The sequence below is a fragment of the Mauremys mutica genome, chromosome 19 (genome assembly GCF_020497125.1).
Source record: "Mauremys mutica isolate MM-2020 ecotype Southern chromosome 19, ASM2049712v1, whole genome shotgun sequence".
Lineage (NCBI taxonomy): Eukaryota > Metazoa > Chordata > Testudines > Geoemydidae > Mauremys > Mauremys mutica.
This window is the reverse complement of record NC_059090.1, coordinates 19,366,976-19,383,981: the sequence shown is the minus strand read 5'-3', so window position 1 is coordinate 19,383,981 and position 17,006 is coordinate 19,366,976. Positions and strand designations below refer to the sequence as shown.

The following is a 17,006-nucleotide window of genomic DNA, read 5'->3' as shown; positions in this document are numbered from 1 at the left end:
TTGCCTGCTCCAAGAAAAACTCCTTTGATAAGAGCATAGCACTATGCCCTCATAGCTTATCCTGTTTATATTAGTCACTGGTAGGCAGGATTGTTACACCCCTCCAAACCAGCCAGTATCATCTTTTTTTTTTTTTTCCTTCAGAGGCTGGAGGGCTTGTTTTTAAAAATTCACTTCCAATTAATCATCATTTTACACCCAGGAATACCAAATACCATGAGTACATTTATGCATGTTGCATTTTATAGACATGTGAGTGATAGATCTCTGAACAGGTAATGGTGTAGCTAAGTATTTCAAAACGCAGCAGCGCTTATTTGTGCTTGCCAAATTGTACCAAGTTATTTAAAAGTGAAAAAACTGGGGGTGCAAAAATCAGATGGTAAGTTGAAGCCTTTCTGCCAAAATGCTTTACAAACATTAACTAATGAGGTCCCACCCAACCCCCTGGAGGCAGGTAAAGGTAAGGGACTTGACCAAGGTGAGGGAGTCAATGGCTGAGTCAAGAACAGAACCCAAGAGTCCTTACCCCTAGTCTCTTGCGCTAACCACTAGACAACAGTCCCTTCTTTGGAAAGCCAGAAAGCAAACCAACCCCCCCTCCTTTACGTCCATAAGAACATAAGACAAGCACACAAGCCCTGCCTTACAACAAAGCAATGGCTTACTTAGTCTGGTATTCTTCTCTTGGAGCAGTACAATATACAGAAAGGAGTCAAGCTAAGTGGGTTCCTTTACCTGCTGTCTCGGTCTGCGTACATCTCCATGTGTCGGGGATTAATGGTGGGATCAATCACGACCCAGGATCCTCCTCTCAGCTCGGCTTGGGGCGGGATGTACACAAGCACTGGCTGTCTATATTCTCTTAGGCCATCCACAATGTAGGCACCAAACTTCAGCACCTGGTCATACATGTCTGGGAAAAGGACACAGTAGTTTAAGTTCTTTATCCTCCTCAATCTTGGCAAATAAAAAAAACCAAAAAAAACCCCTCAGTATTTCCATTGCTGGATTCCTAAGCAGCACCCCTCAGCATCACGCTGCAAGCGCTTCTAGGCATTACATGGACTTTAAGGGAAGCCATTAGGTTTGTAAAATTGGCCTGGAGTATTTGCAAAAGGGCAGTTTTTGGAGACATCCAAACCTCTTCCCTGTCCCTGGCAAAGAACCAGGATCATAGACACTCTCATGTTATAGGAGCACTTCTGCTTCCAGGTTCAGCAGCTCCAGTCTGGAGCTTGAGATTTGCTTCATTCCTATTGCATCCAAATAAGTTCATAGACCCTTATTCTGGGCCACCTGCTTGCCATACTCAAGTCTCATAATGAGCCCCACAAAAGGATCCACCCCCAGGGTATCCTACTGAAGAAGTCAATGGGTATTTCTGGGTGCTCGGCAATTCAGACCAGACAGATGCCTAAATACAAACTTAGGTGCCTAACTGTAGGTCCCCAAGTTTGAAAAGTTTTCCATATACTTTTATTCACATAAAATCTAGCGAGCGAGCCTGTGTGTGGCGCAGCACAAAGGGCTATAAATACTTTGCATGTCATCATAACGAGTGCAGTTCATTCTTTTTCTCTGGTGTGAAAACTACTTTCCTCCTTTCCTTCAATCAAGAACAGCGGAAGGGATTTTGCTGAAACTTAACAATACTAATTGCACCACCACGCAGAGTCAATGCATGGAAACTGTCAGCCCCAAAGGTGATTTAAAAGAAAGTAACAAATATGACATGATATAGGAGTTTATCATGGAAACAATTAAGCAGCCTCAAGTGCATACATTGTTACATACTCCATTATATATAGAATCGCTGACTCAAATATGTTAGAGATGGGAAATACCTACTAGTCCTTCTCTTTGTCAAAGGAGTACATTTTCCAGTGCTTTGTAAAGCTTTGATTTGGAAGTCCCACTTCCTTAGGGAGACCATTCAACAGCCTAACAGATAATCTTGTCAGGAATTTTTGCATGGTATTCAGCATGCGTTTTCCCTTTGTTAGTTTCAGACCGTTACTCCCTGCATCATACTACATAATCTCTGCCCCTTCTTGGTGCGGGAATCCTTTAAATATTTGTAGACTCCTCCGTTGTTGCTTAGGTAACCTACAAATACTCATCTCTTTCAAATATTTTCCTCCTAATACAGTCCCTTCAAGTCCTTTGATCATTTTTGTTGCTCTTCTCTGAACTCCTTCCAATTGGTCAATAACTCTGCAGTGTCATGATACCCTAAAATAACTAGTATTTCACTAGAGCAGTGAAACAAAGGTGTTTTCCTCTCTGCTCCATGACACAATGCCTTTACATGCCAAAATCATACGGGCCTTTTCTAATAGTCATATAAAAGGCTATATACATCCATCCACCTTAGGTACTTATATAAGCCCCATTGCCACCGCATCTGAATCACCTCACCACCTTTTGACGTATTTATCCTCATAAGAACCTTGTGAGGCAGAGAAGCACCATTTTACAAAGGGGAACTGAGGCAGAGAAACAATGACTTGCCTAAGGTCACCCAGGAAGCTTGGGGGAGAGCAAGGAACTGAACCCAGGGACTCACAAGTATCAGACTAGCACCTTCACCACCGGGCCTCTGGGGTCCTCTCATAAACACCCGCATATGTACTAAAGCACGCTGCACGTGCAAAGAATGCTTCTTTATAGAGTTCACTCTGAACACCCTAGACAAATAGTTTAAAATCCTTTAAGTCAGTCCAAACAATGCTGAAGAGAAGAATGATCTATTTCCTGCTGATATACATGTGAATATATATAAATGCTAAATACTGGAGATGGGGAACAAAACTCCAAACTCTTCATTTGTCCCGAGAAAAGAAGAGAGAGGCCTCAAAAGGAGTGACAAATTTATTACTAATTATACAATTACTTTATTATGTAGTGCTAGTAATAAACCACTTGAAGTACTTTCAGCTAATTCTAGTGTTAAGAAAATAATTGCTTGATTCAAATTATTTTAACTGAATTAATTCTTCATTAGACATTTTTTACTGGTGCTACATAATAAAATGATTGTGTAATTAGCAATTCATTTTTCACCCCTGCCAAGAGTATATATTTTACTTGGACAAGTGTGGGGGGAGACAAGTGCCACTTGTTTGGATTGGGGAGGTGGAAGAGGAATGGGGAGGCAGAGGGAAAGAGCACGCTGTATGCGCACTGAGGAGAGACTATGTGAAAGGTCTCATTTAGGGCTTGACTGAACTGAGGCCAGTGGGAGTTTTGCTTCTCTGAATGGGAGCAGGATCAGGCCTTTAAACCACCCAGAGGCATGGCCTTCAGAACAAAGGTTCCTTCTCTCTCTCTCTCCCTTTTTGGGCCCATGCATTAAGCACATGAAATGCAAGAGCACTCACTTCCCCTGCAACTGCCTAGCAGCCTTAACTTGATATTGCTTACATCAAAGACCCATTGGCCTGCATCTCCTGCACGCCCAAAACTCCCACTGAGATAACCTGATGCAATCCTTGGGCATGCAAAATTCCCGCTGAAGTCAATGGATCCAGCATGAAGCATACAAAACTCCCTCTGATTCAATCAGCTTGATGCCCTTGTGCAGCCAAACTTCCACTGAAGTACTGGGAGTTTGGGGTCTATGAAGGATGCATGATCTGGCCCTAACTGCTACCTGTTTTGTTTTAAATGACAATTGTTTTTAACAATGATCTAAAGAATACCACTTATGTCAGCTTCATGGCTTCTTTGTACCTGATCAGATGGGAAGGGGGCCACCGTGGTTCTTTCACGTACACTGGAATATTTCAAATGTTTGTCAAGACTCTTTATGGTAAGGAATGGAAGAAACTGACACATCACATCATTCTGTTTGCTGGAATGTCACATCCGTGCTCCCCTTTAAAAAAAGCTGTGTTGACTCTTCCCCAACAAATCGTGTATAAATAATCTAGACCCCATCACTGTATATGTAGAGTAGGGATTATTTTTTCCAATGTGCACTACTTTGTACTTATCAACGTTGAATTTCATCTGCCATTTTTATTGCCCAGTCACTCAGTTTTGTGAGATCCCTCTGTAACCGCCCACAGTCTTCTTTGAACGTAACTATCTTGAATTCATTTTGTATCATCTGCAAACTTTGCCACTGTTCACCCCCTTTTTCCACATCATTTATGATTATGGTGAACAGCACTGGTACAGCTCCTTGGGGGATGCCGCAGTTCACATCTCTCCATTGTGAAAACTGACCATTTCTTCTTACCCTTTGTTTTCTATCTTTCATCCAATTACTGATCATGCAAGGACCTTTCCTCTGATCCCAGGGCTACTTAGTTTCCTTAAGTCTTCGGTGAGGGACCTTGTCAAAGGCTTTCTGAAAATCCAGGTACACTATATTGACTAGATCACCCTTATCCACGTGCTTGTTGACTCCCTCAAATAATTTTAATAGATTTGTAAAGGGAAATCATACCTCACCAAAGCTATGCTCGAGTAAGGAGTGCATGATCTGGTACTCCAGTACTATAATATAATCACTGTGATGACTTGTACAAGTTTCTATACTATAGAGCCAATTCACAGCAGGGGAAACTGAGGCATAATTTATGTGGTTACAAAAAACAGTTACCCAGACTCTTTTATATATTTAACAATAAAAAAGCTCTGCACTTCTATAGCACCTTTCATCCTAAAGCCCTTTGCAAACATACTTAGCTAAGCAAAACAACATCATAGTGAAATAGGTATTGTTATAATATCTATTTTACTGACGGTGAAAGTGAAATAACAGAATTGCTGAAGGTCATTCAAAATGCAGTGAAGGGAATCCAGGAATACTGATTCCTAGTCCCCTGTTCTAGCCACTAGAAAACACATGCTCCCTGTATTATATTAATAGTGTATTTGAGTACGAAAGTACAAAACATTTACCACACTGTGATAAATACCTTTACTGCAGCATTCTGTATTGTTAGAATGGGAAATACCGCACTGAATTTAACTACTGCAGATGGTAAATGGTGCCATGTTTTAATGGTGCCCACAGTCCTGTGTTTTCATTGTTTGGGCAGTCCTAGTGCCTTGGCAGGGCAGAGATTTTAAAAACAGTTATTACTGTAACTTAACATACTGAATATGGTTTAAAAAGTTATCATGGCAAAGAGCAAGAGACTAGCCACCTTTAAGAACTAAATGGTTGCACAACTGTGTTCAGAAATACAGATATTTATGCTGAGTATATGAGCAAAGACAATTAAAGCTGGAATTCCTCAGTTTGTCTTTTTAAATTGCCTTTTTGTACATTTGAACATAAATAAAGACGACCCCAGCAAACTGGGGAAAAAATTAACATGAATGGAACTTCCTGGCCAGATTTCACTCCTGGATTTCAATCCTGAATTCAAACCTGGGACTCACAAACACTTGAAAAGCAGAGTGTCGATTGGAAATGCTTACAGACCTTTCCGAAGAGTAGTGCTGTTTGTTATGCAGCATGATAGTCTGTCCATGTAACATGCACTTTCACATTCAATATCTAGGTGTTTACCTGCAGTGTGTGTCTGCATCTACTGCATACAGATATAAAATCTGCCAGAAACTGTTATTACACTGTATGGGTAAATATTGGCAGCCAGATGCATCAAGCATGCTAGAAAGGCTGCAGACAGCTTTTTTTGTTTCTATAATGATGGGCAGTATGCCCTACTCCCTCGAAGCTGGAACAGTTCTCATCAGTTTGGCTGGATTACCAGATAGGACCTTAAGGTAAACACCAAGCATACATCATCTACATACACATAATGTACCTCATAAACCCATTAAATATAGGCAGTGCTGTATTTCAACATCCAGGTAATCAGAGATTTAAAATGGCCTTTTCATTCTGGTTGAAGTTTTCAATAAGATTTTTTTTTATTGTTATTTATAACTGGTCCCAGGAAAAAATAATAAGTGTAACATGAAAAACCAACCGAGAGTGACCCTGTAGCACCAGCAGTGATGCAGTTTAATATCACTGGGATTTGCATCCTATCAAACTATTCATGCTGAGTCTGAGACCCTGGTGCTAATTTCTAGTAAATTTCACGCTTGATGTCTCACTGTTGTGGGTCATTGCCGGTTCGTCTAAATAAACTGCTTCCAAATGGCTCCTCCATCTAAATATTTAAGCCAGTTTTTATAATTTAATTTTGCATTATGCTGAATAGCCTTCCGGCCAGAAAGAGCTCATTGGGGAAACCACCAATACCACTGTGATATGCCTTTATTTATTTTATTTATTTATTTTACTGCTTGAATTAGACCTCCTAGGCTGACTAGTAAAGAGGTTCCCCCTCCCCCCCAAACTAATGTCAATTTTCAGCATAGCAAGAGCTGTCTCTAATCTTTTCCTACTCATTACACACAATTTTGGAGTCATTTTACCCACAGTGCAGTCGGCTCCTGGCAGTGTGTTTGTGTGCACTGAGGGGTGGCATAATTGTTTATTTTCCCTCCCTGCATAATCCCCAGCTAGCACTGAAACCAAAACTGCAAACAACTCCCCAAGGGATGTCGAAACTGACAAGAGAGGCTGAGACTTTCTACCAGGTCCTTTTACATGAGATAATATGGAGAAAACATCCTGACCCGTATGTAAATCAAAATGGCTCTATTCTTCACCCTCCCCTCCTGTGCTGTTCTTGCCTCCTCCAAGCTTATGTGTAGTAATAATAAGTGATATGCAAATACAAATATTGGCACTTTCGCTATATGGCTCCACAGCCCTGCCCTGTAGTTCTGATTCCAAAGCAAAATTCCGTTTTCAAGGGACATGACTAACAAAGGGCAAGTCCTCAAAGAGCATGGGAAGCGGACACAACAGCAACAACTCAGTCAGACTACATTCTATAGCTTCTTCTATGAGAGGATCTCCGCGCACTTTCCAAGCATTAAAGAATTAAATCTCACAGCAATAGCAGAGAAACGCAGATACACAGATGTCCAGGTTGCATAGCAAAGTGGCAGAGATGGGACTAGAACTCAGATCTATGGAGGCCCATCATCTTGCGTTGCGAGCAGTGACTAGGTTTCCTCTCTGGAAGATATCCTCATTCTCGGAGTATTCTGCAAACCAAATGGTGTTCTTTTCCTGTCATGCTGAAGAGACCAGCAGGCACGGTAACTTTTCTTCTCGGTGTTTATTTAAAGTTTATAGCACCTTCCTGGCACTTCACAAAATTTAAAATAGTAATATCTGGTCCAAAATTCCAACAGATGGAATATTAACAGAGCAGCTTCAATCCACACGAGCTGCCACCATTACCTGAAGAGTCAATTTGGAGACAACCCTTGATACGGCAATAATACAATATGAAATTATCAATGACAGTTACCCGCATGGCAGCATATGCCAATGCATTTTTTTTTTAAATGTAACACTGTTGGCTAAACCAGCCCCATACCAAAGCTGTGAGGATCTTTCCAAGCAGTAGGAGTGTCCCAAGATTAGGGTTTAATTGGTCCAGGTTAGAAGCTGTAAATTCTGTTAGCAACTAAGCTGCTGTTAAAATCCAATTACCAGTTTTCAGTGCTGCTGATCTGGGCAATTCCTATCACTGTTTAAGAGGGTATGCGTACAAATAATGCAGTGTTGTTTACGCTCAACAGAAACAACAGTTCCTTACCTTCTCATAACTGTTGTTCTTTGAGATGTGTTGTTCACGTCCATTCCAATTAGGTGACTTCCAAGCCTAAATTCTGGAGGCGAGGCCACAGTTGACTATTGATTGGAGTACTGCTCTACCAAAGGTCGCATTGTCTCTGGCCTGCCGGGTGACCGCATAATGTGCAGTGAACGTGTGTATGGAGGACCATGTCACCGCTCTGTAGATTTCCTGGGTGGGAACCCGCACCAGAATACCCCGGAGGAAGCCTGCGCTCCGGTGGAGTGCGCCATGCAAAGAGGAGCAGGCACCCCTGCCAAGTTGTAGCACTCCCGGACGCAGGACATGATCCATGACGAAATTCATTGGGAGGAGACTGTCTGCCACAGCTACAAAGAGTTGAATAGACTTCTGGAACGGCTTTGTTCTCTCGACATAGAAGGCTCGTGCTCTGCGAATATCCAGTGAGTGCAGCCTCTGCTCCCTCCTGCTTGAATGTGATTTAGGATAGAACACTGGGAGGAAAATGTCCTAGTTGATGTGGAATTGGGAAACCACCTTCGGGAGGAAAGTTGGGTGTGGTCTGAGCTGAATCTTGTCCTTACAGAACACAGTGTAGGGAGGCTCTGATGTTAGGGCCTTCAGCTCAGACACCCTCCTGGCTGAGGTTATCACCACCAGAAACACCACCTTGTAAGAGAGACAGAGCATGGAGCATATCACCAGTGGTTCAAATGGCAGCCCTGTCAACCTGGAAAGGACCAGATTGAGGTCCCAGGCTGGGACCAGCTGTCGGACGTGCAGGTATAGCCTGTCGAGCCCCTTGAGGAAACGGCTAACTACAGGGTTAGCAAAACAACGACCGGTTTTCAGCACCTGGATGGAAAGCCGAGATAGCAGCCAAGTGAACCCTTATTGATGACATGGACAGCCCCTGCTGCTTAAGGTGGAGACGGTAGCCCAATGGTATACAGGCGAGAGTGGGCGACAAACTGTGTTGTGTTGATCAGATTGAGGTGGTCTTCCACTTGGCTAGGTAGGTAACCCTGGTGGAAGGCTTTCTACTCCAAGGAGGACTTGTCTTACCAGGTCTGAACAGGAAAGCTCCAGTAGATTCAGTCATGGAGCTTCCATGCCGTTGAGGTGTAGTGACTCGAGGTTCGGGTGCTGGCGATGACCGTGATCCTGGATCAATAAATCCGGGAAAGGCAGCAAAGTGACTGGGGCTTCCATGGACATTTGCAGGAGTGATGCGTACCAGTGCTGGCGGGGCCAGACTGGAGCTATATCATCACTGAAGCCTGTTCCCTCCGTATCTTGAGAAGAACCTTGTAAACAAGCGAAATGGGTGGGAACGCGTAAAGGAGATCATCTCCCCATGTTAAGAATGCGACTGCGATGGAAGCCCGACTGAGACTCAGGAAGAGCAAAACTACTGACACTTCCTGGTGTGCCGTGTGGCAAATAGGTCTATCTGGGGAAATCCCTACCGATGGAAGATGGAGTTTGCAACATCTGGGCATAAGGACCACTCGTGGCCATGGAATGACCTGCTGAGATAGTCCGCCAGCTCATTCTGTACCCCGGGAGGTACGATGATTGCAGGTGTATTGAACACTCTATGCAGAAGTCCCACAACATGAGGGCTTCCTGGCACAGAGGAGAGGAGCGTGTACCCCTGTTCGTTGATACAGAACATCGCCATGGTGTTGTCTGTCATCACTGATGGACATTTCCCTGATAAGTGGGTATAGAAAGTCTGGCATGCCAGGTGCACCACTCTCAGCTCTGACATTGATGTGGAGAGCAAGCTCTGCCTGAGACAAGAGGCCTGGAGTCCTGAGGTCCCCCAGATGTGCTCCCCAGCCCAGAGCTGATGTGTCCATCACTAGGGAGAGAGATGGCTGAGGACTAGAGAAGGGGACCCCTGCATATACTACATGTGGGTCGAGCCACCACAGGAGGGAGTTGAGAACCTGGCAGGGCAGGGTTACAGCCCTGTCCAAATTGTCCCGTGATGGCCAATACACCGAAGCTAGCCACGACTGAAGAGGCCGAAGTCTGAGTCTGACGTGCTGCACCACATAGGTACAGGCTGCCATTTGTCCTAGAAGTTTCAGGCAGTTCCTTGCTGTAGCGGTGGGGAACTGCCTGAGACCTTGAAAGATGTTGCCGAGGGCTTGGAACCTCACCTCCGGGAGGTAGGCCCTGGCCTGGGTCGAGTCCAGCATCGCCATATAAATTCTATCTGCTGAACTGGAGACATCAATTTCCCCTCGTTCAGAAGAAGGCCCAGATTGTCGAACATCACTCTGACGAAGTTGACTTGTGCCTCCACTTGAGCTCTAGAGCAGCCCTTGATGAGCCAATTGCCGAGGTACGGTAACACGACTGCCGTGCACTTGGTGAACACTTGAGGAGTCGCTGACAGGCCGAACGGGAGGACTGTAACAGAGTGGCTGTTGTTCACCACAACTCTGAGGTATTTTCTGTGGGCCAAGTTATAGCTATGTGAAAGTACGCGCCCTTCAAGTCGAGGGCGGTGTACCAGTCTCCTGGATGCAATGAACGGATGATGGAGGCCAAAGAGACCATGAGGAACTTGAGCTTCTTCATGAAGTTGTTGAGTTCTCGCAGGTCTAGGATGGGCCTGAGCCCGCATTTGGCTTTTGGTATTAGGAAATACCAGGAATAGAAACCTTTGCCTTCTGCTCCTGAGAAACCTCTTCCATTGCCCCTAGTGAAAGGAGTGAGTGCACCTCCTGTATAAGGAGTCGCTTGTCGGAGGAATCCCTGAAGAGGGACAGGGAAGGGGGGTGGAAGGGCAGAAGGGCACAGAATTGGATGGAGTATCCCCTCTCTACTGTGCGGGGCACTGAGCGGTCCAAAGTGATACGGGACCATGCACGGTAGAAAGGGGATAGTCGGTATGGGAAGGTAAGGCAGGGTGGATCCAATTCTTGTTCTGGTGCACTGACCTCGACCGAACCTTCAAAAAGGTCAATTTGGGGCCGGGAGGTGGTTTGGATTGGCCAGAGCCCTGGCGCGGTGGGTGCGAGTACAGATGCTCATAACCCTTCAATGGCACAAAGTAGCGCTCTTCATTGTGTTTGGCTGTGGGGGGCAACGAGGCTGCGCTCTGCCATAATATTTTGGTCATGGCACATATAGTTTTGATGAGAGGGAGGGCAATGCATGCGGGTCCAGAGGGCGCTAGGATGTCCAGCATGGGATCCGCGTCTTCTATTACCTCCTCTGCCTGAATGTGCAGGCCCTGGGCAACTCACAGCAGTAACTGCTGGAACACCCTGTTGTCCTCCAGAGCTGGGACTATAGTGGTGCCCGCCAGTGCTTCATCTGCCGAGGAGGAGGAAGAAGCCCCCATAAAGGGTGGCTGTTCCCTCCCTTTGGTGCCCACAGGGTTCCGTGACTCCTGGGGATCCCAGGCTGGTGCTGACTAGGACGATGCCATGCCCATAGATGCCTGGACGGAGGACACCATGCTGGGGCTGCAGGCGTCGGTGCCGATGCACGCACCGATGTTAATGTCGGTGCCGATGTCAGCGCAGTTGCAGTCGTCTGTGCCAATGCTGGTGCTGATGGTGCCGCAGCCAACGGCATCAATATATGCGGTGGTGGTGCCTCAATAGCTGGCTGCGGTGCCTGAGAGATCTCCTGGGCTGCAGGTCCCTGAGGAGAGGAAGGCAGAATGAAAGTAGCCAAGGCTACTGATGTTGCTGCTGAGTGTGACCCTTAGCTCTATCCCTGGGCTCTATATTGAGCACCATGAAGGCGCGACTCCAGGGGGCGCCCGGGTCGACCCGACGGATGCTGCTATGGGAAAAAAAATTCCGACTGCTGTGCACGTGACCCGCATTGGAATGGACATGAACAAGCACTCGAAGAAGAACTTACATTCCAAGTTGCGCACTGCACACCCCGGGTTATTCCTGTTACCCTCCAGCTGCCTACAAATGACTAGATAGGAACAAATGAAGCCCTAAGAATCCCACTCTGTCATCAGTCAAAGGAGATGCTGCCAGGTAAGACATTCCTTTCCTCTCCCAGGCTGGAGAGCAGGCACAGCTGGATTATTGGCCTGGCTGTGCAGAGTATCACTACTGGGGATGCACCCCCCTGTACTAAGCGGATTTGTTGTTTTAACTATTACACAAATATTCCAACCTAGTAACCAAGATGTAAGGAATCTAAAAGGGTAAATCTTCAGTAAGAGCACAGGGAGGCAAATGTAAAAAAAACTCTATTACTGGAGACGTGGCCAGCCTGAAAGCCATGTATTATAAACAAGTGTTTCTTTACCTATGTATGACTCCCTCACAGTCTGTGCATCTCTTACCCTAGACAATGAAAATCAGTGATGGCACTTCCAAGTTCTCAGTGCTGCAGCATTTGGGTTGCGAACACCTGATGGAAATTTGTCCTTGCTGTAAAACCCATGTTTTCAATGCAATTTAAAAGAACAGAGGGAACATTTTTCTGTGGGTGCTGAGGGTTTGTTTTCATAAAATTAATTTTTTTGATAAAGTGGAGTTGTCACCCTTGGGCTTGTCTACACTGGGGTTTCCCACTGAGATAAAGTGTCAGCACAAGTCATGGATAACCTGGACACGGATTGTCTACACCAGAGGCTTGCACAAATGCAGCTATATTGGTGTAAAAAATCCAGTGCAGACAAAGCCTACGAGTCAGACCCCGTGTAGACAAGGCCTATGAGCCTAAAACCCACAGCAATGCACCTTCAAGATCCACTTATAAAGAACACCGGAAGGAAATGCCACCTCCTAAGCAAAGAATGTTCCAAAGAAGCCTTGCCAGCCAGAGGAGATGGCGGTGCAAAGCCTGAACAAGGCAGTTCTAAAATGGGCTACAGCTGATTTTATCTCCCAGATTTAAAGGGCCAGCTACCAGCAAAGACCATGCATGGAAACTGCAGAGTTCTGGTGACCACACAGGAAAAGTGACGGAAGGTCTCTTTAAGGTTAGTAAAAGGGGCTAAATTTCTCAATTATTTTAGAACCAAGGGGTTTGGGTGTCAGACACCTGAGATTTTCCCAGACAAATCCATGGAGTTTCATGTATTTGGGATAATTATGCCCTGGTGTTGGCTTTGCTATGGTTTCATATTTAACTAACAAACATTCCAACCATGTCCCCTGACTCCATTACATATGGTTCCATTTTGTGGGGTAGAATCATAATTGTGTTCTATAACCTGGCTGAAACCTGGTGCATTTCCAAGACTTCCATCCGGTAATGAACTGAAATGCACTACAAATTAGAACAGCAACAAAACAGGGGCAGAGGACAACCTTGATGCAAGCAGGACCTCTAAACTCAGATGTATTCATAGTATCAATTGGTCCAAGTATCATAAAGGTTAGAAAGCCTACAGTTACCCCCCTTCACAGCAATTCTGTAGGGCAAGTCATATATGCTTCAATATTCCTGCAGTCAGCTCTTGTCCACATCATAAAAGAGACTGGACCCAGGCTGCAGCCAGAGAGGATGAAGCAGACAAGTCGGTGTGTGCTATGCTAGGAGAAGGCAGGTGTGCACTGGTTACACAGGACTACTAAGAGAGAGAGCTGCTCTCCACTATAACAAAGGTCAACTAGAAGAGGAAAAAAAACCCTGTAATCCTAAAGGGAAGTCATTGACACTGTCAAAGCACATCACACAACCTTTAGGTCTGTGTCCCCATAAGAACAGTTTGTTTCTCTTGATATCAAGAACCAAACTGACGGTTATCCCCAGCACACGAAAATATATCAATGGGCTGATAATCACCTTTCATTCCACCAGAAAAGCCTCTCCAGTTGGCAAAGACCATCAGAGGGAGTCCCTCCCGGTTGAAGTCTTTGATAGCCTGAGCAGTCTTAAAGGCAGAGTCCGGGAACCACACCTGACCAGCCTGTTGGATTATCTGTTGAGGGGGGAAATGGTATGATTTGAATGTTTTGTTAATGTGAGACTTACTATCAGAAGAAAACAGATACAGCAAGAGCTCCAATCTGAAACCAATGCTGACCAGCGTAACAACCGGTTATAAATATTACAGGGCCGCAGGTGCACTGGAAGAATGATGCACAAAGGAACGAAAGGGCACTAACTCTAAGAGTTTACAAAATAAGATGCTGATCCTGCAACTGACTTCACGTGAGCAGATCTCTGCACCCATAGAGAGCTCCAGTGACTTCAGTGCAATAAGGAGACGAAAAGAGCACTAAGGAGAGAGGAAGCAGGAGTGGAGACATAGGCAGGCCAAGAGCTGGGAAGGCAGAGACAAGGGACATGAACATAAAAAAAGAGCAAGAATTTCAGAAATGGAGGTGAGGTGGCCCGAGCAGCAGGAGAGGATGATGATTTTGGCTTCCAGGTTTCCTGATTCTAAGACTTGTGCTTTAGCCATAAGATCCTTCCCCTCTTTCAAAAGAGAGCAGGGCTAGCCTCCACAGAGATAAGCCATCTCTTGCCTGTATATTCGGTATATCCAAGGCTCTCTCTCTGTACGAACAGAGCCAGCCAGCAAGACAGCCCATTCACCAGCTCTGAGAACAGCATATTAGCATACAGCCAAAGGCTGATCCGTTTCTTGTCTTGCGGGCCAATCTTCCAAGAAACACAAAGAAACTTTTCAAAGAGGCATCTGCAGAGAATGACTAACCAAACCCCAGCATATGTTCAACAGCAAAACCTACCTTGGCCTCAGAGTCCAGGTTTGCAGGATCAGCAGGGATACTTAACTCCACTGTTCGGGTTTCTACGGCAACTACTCCTACAGGTATTCCTCCCAGTCTGAAACCAGATGAAACAAATCAAAACCCACATATTTTATCATTGTACAACTAGTCATTTTTTTTCTAATCTGGCATCAAAACACTTGAAAATAAAAACAAGAGACAAACAATGCAAATCAATGGAGGGAAGAGTTCAGGCATGTGGCTGGATCATTTCAGAGCTGGATTTACAGCTCTCAGAATAAGACCAATTTATAAAATGAATACCCCCCAACAAACCAGAGCAGAACAAACTGAAGCCTAGCATTTTGCACTAGATATGGGACAGTTATGCACTTGCACAGGGCTGCATCTCTCCTAGCATGCCACTGCACAGATTTTCATAGAATCATAGAATATCAGGGTTGGAAGGGACCTCAGGAGGTCATCTAGTCCAACCCCCTGCTCAAAGCCGGGCAAATTCCCAGACTTTTTTTTCTCTCTCTTTTTTTTTTTAAACCCCAGTTCCCTAAATGGCCCCCTCAAGGATTGAACTCACAACCCTGGGTTTAGCAGGCCAATGCTCAAACCACTGAGCTATCCCCCCCCCATGAAACTGAAACTGTAACTGTCTTCATCAGGAAATGTAACCTTGAAGACCCAAGCCTTCTCAGCCGCCTATTTACAATCCCAATGATCCTTCCACCCACTACCAGTTGATCAAAATCCCTATATACCACATGTTGTACAGAAGACTGCATGACCCAGCCACCCCAATTGCCCTGCACACTATACAGGGATCCCCCAAAAGTGAGGAATGGTGATGGGCAGATGGAAGGTTAGTGTTTTATCTATTAACCCTCACAGCTGCTGGGTCATTACGGGGGATAAAGGGGTCTGGTATATGAGCACAAGGAGGCAGGATAACACGTGTGTCAGGGAAATTCAGCCTCACTCTCCATTCAGTCTACTAACTTCCTAAAACAAAAGGCAGCTGCTTGTGGCAACAGCTGCTTGCAATGGCTTCCTGATGTTGCACGAAAGGGAGTCCCAGCACAGACAACCCCTCTCTACTCAGCCATCTCAAGTTGGATGACAAGCACCCCAGGCACCAGAAGTGACAAGGCCGATGTGCACTAGGGGGTTTGAAAATATTCCTATTCACAATGATTAAGAGTCCGGCTGGAAACTCGTAATTGCAGAAGCCGTCTTAAATCGGTAACTTATAACGTCTATATTAGGGCCCATGTGACCTAATAAAGAACATCTTTATCCAAGTATTACAGTTATTTATTGAACTTGAAAACAGCTCAAAACAACTTCTGTTTTCCATTATACTTCATATAAATTTCATCAGGCTAGCACATGAAGATGCTACATCTTGTTTTATAGTCTGTCCCTGGACAAGTTGCCCTGGAATAATAAAAGACAATTTACAGCCAACAGCACGCATACTCCAAACATACATACAAAAGATGAGTTTTGGCAGCACTTACAGTAACAATCCCAGAAGAATACATTCATATTTATTTTTTCAAAATGCCACTGCTTTTGAAAGAAGTCCGCTTCACTTGTATTATATATACACACACACGTGTAGGAGACTGAATCCAAAGCAGCTCAAAATGTGTCAGATGAAAAGAAACTAAAAGTCAAGCCAGGTATATTCCTGAACAAAGACTGTCTGGCTTTGCTAAATAATTGATTTTGTTTGGGATGCTGGCTAAACTTACAGCAGGATCATCAAAGAACCTTACAAACATCCGATTAAATCTGAGAGGTAGGTTTTATACACAGTTTCTTGATGGAAAAACCGAGGCATGGAAACGTTACAGGATTTCCTCAAGGTCAAACAGCAAATCGGCAGTTGAGCCAGCAGGAGCCAGCCATTCTGCAAGATTTGCCATCTGATGGCTTTTCCTTCTTGGCAGCATGAAGTGCAGGGACCTACTATACTGAAAGAGCTACAAAGGCTGGAGTTATTTTCAAGACTGGGATCTAAATCTCAAGCTAACATGGTATGTTTTAGAATCTTGAGCAGGTGCCACTTGCCACAAAGATAAGGGAAAGTGATTGTTCCAGAGAGGAAGGTGAGCACCAGACGCAAGTCCCCAGGGCCGCTTGTCTCTGCAACGTAAGCTAGACTGAGATCAGTCTTGGCAACTGCTCGTTTGGAAAAAGCTGCAGGTTATTCTATGCTGGGATCACAGCTGAGTTACTCTCTTTTCAGAGTGGGTGATAAAATTTAATAGAAACTTACTTTTTTTTTTTCAAGTGGGAAATGGAAGTATCCAGCAATCTGCAGTTTCTTCCAGTCTACCTCAGTTTTAGCTGGACTTTTTTTTTTTTTTTTGGCAAGTCAAATGTGACTGTGAAGCAATATAGTCCACCAACTACTCTAAATTATGTCAGAGCCACAAGAATGCGACCCCTCTCTATTACCACATACAGTAGAAAGGTTTGTCCCTCGGAATCCCCTGTTGCCCACCCACATATGCTCTTTCTGCCCAGCATTATAGAAGGCAAAAGTTATCAAGCACCCTGGGACAGACAGAAGGAATTATCAGTCCATGTTCAATTCACGTAGCAGAGACGTGTTCTGCTGCGATGATAAATTTGTTATCCACATCCATCCACTCAC

The 17,006-nt window shown here is 44.9% G+C and overlaps 1 protein-coding gene across 5 annotated transcripts in view; it reads right to left on the bottom strand.

Moving 5' to 3' along the window:
- Positions 1-17,006, bottom strand: part of ACACA (acetyl-CoA carboxylase alpha) — a 190,010-nt gene that overhangs the window by 32,318 nt on the left and 140,686 nt on the right. For all 5 annotated transcript variants that reach the window (XM_044993768.1, XM_044993769.1, XM_044993766.1 and 2 more), the window contains 3 exons: positions 14,348-14,444; positions 13,437-13,572; positions 739-916 (listed from right to left, as the gene is read on the bottom strand). In XM_044993768.1, the coding sequence (XP_044849703.1) occupies positions 739-916; positions 13,437-13,572; positions 14,348-14,444 (411 nt within the window). The remainder of the gene's footprint in view (positions 1-738; positions 917-13,436; positions 13,573-14,347; positions 14,445-17,006) is intronic.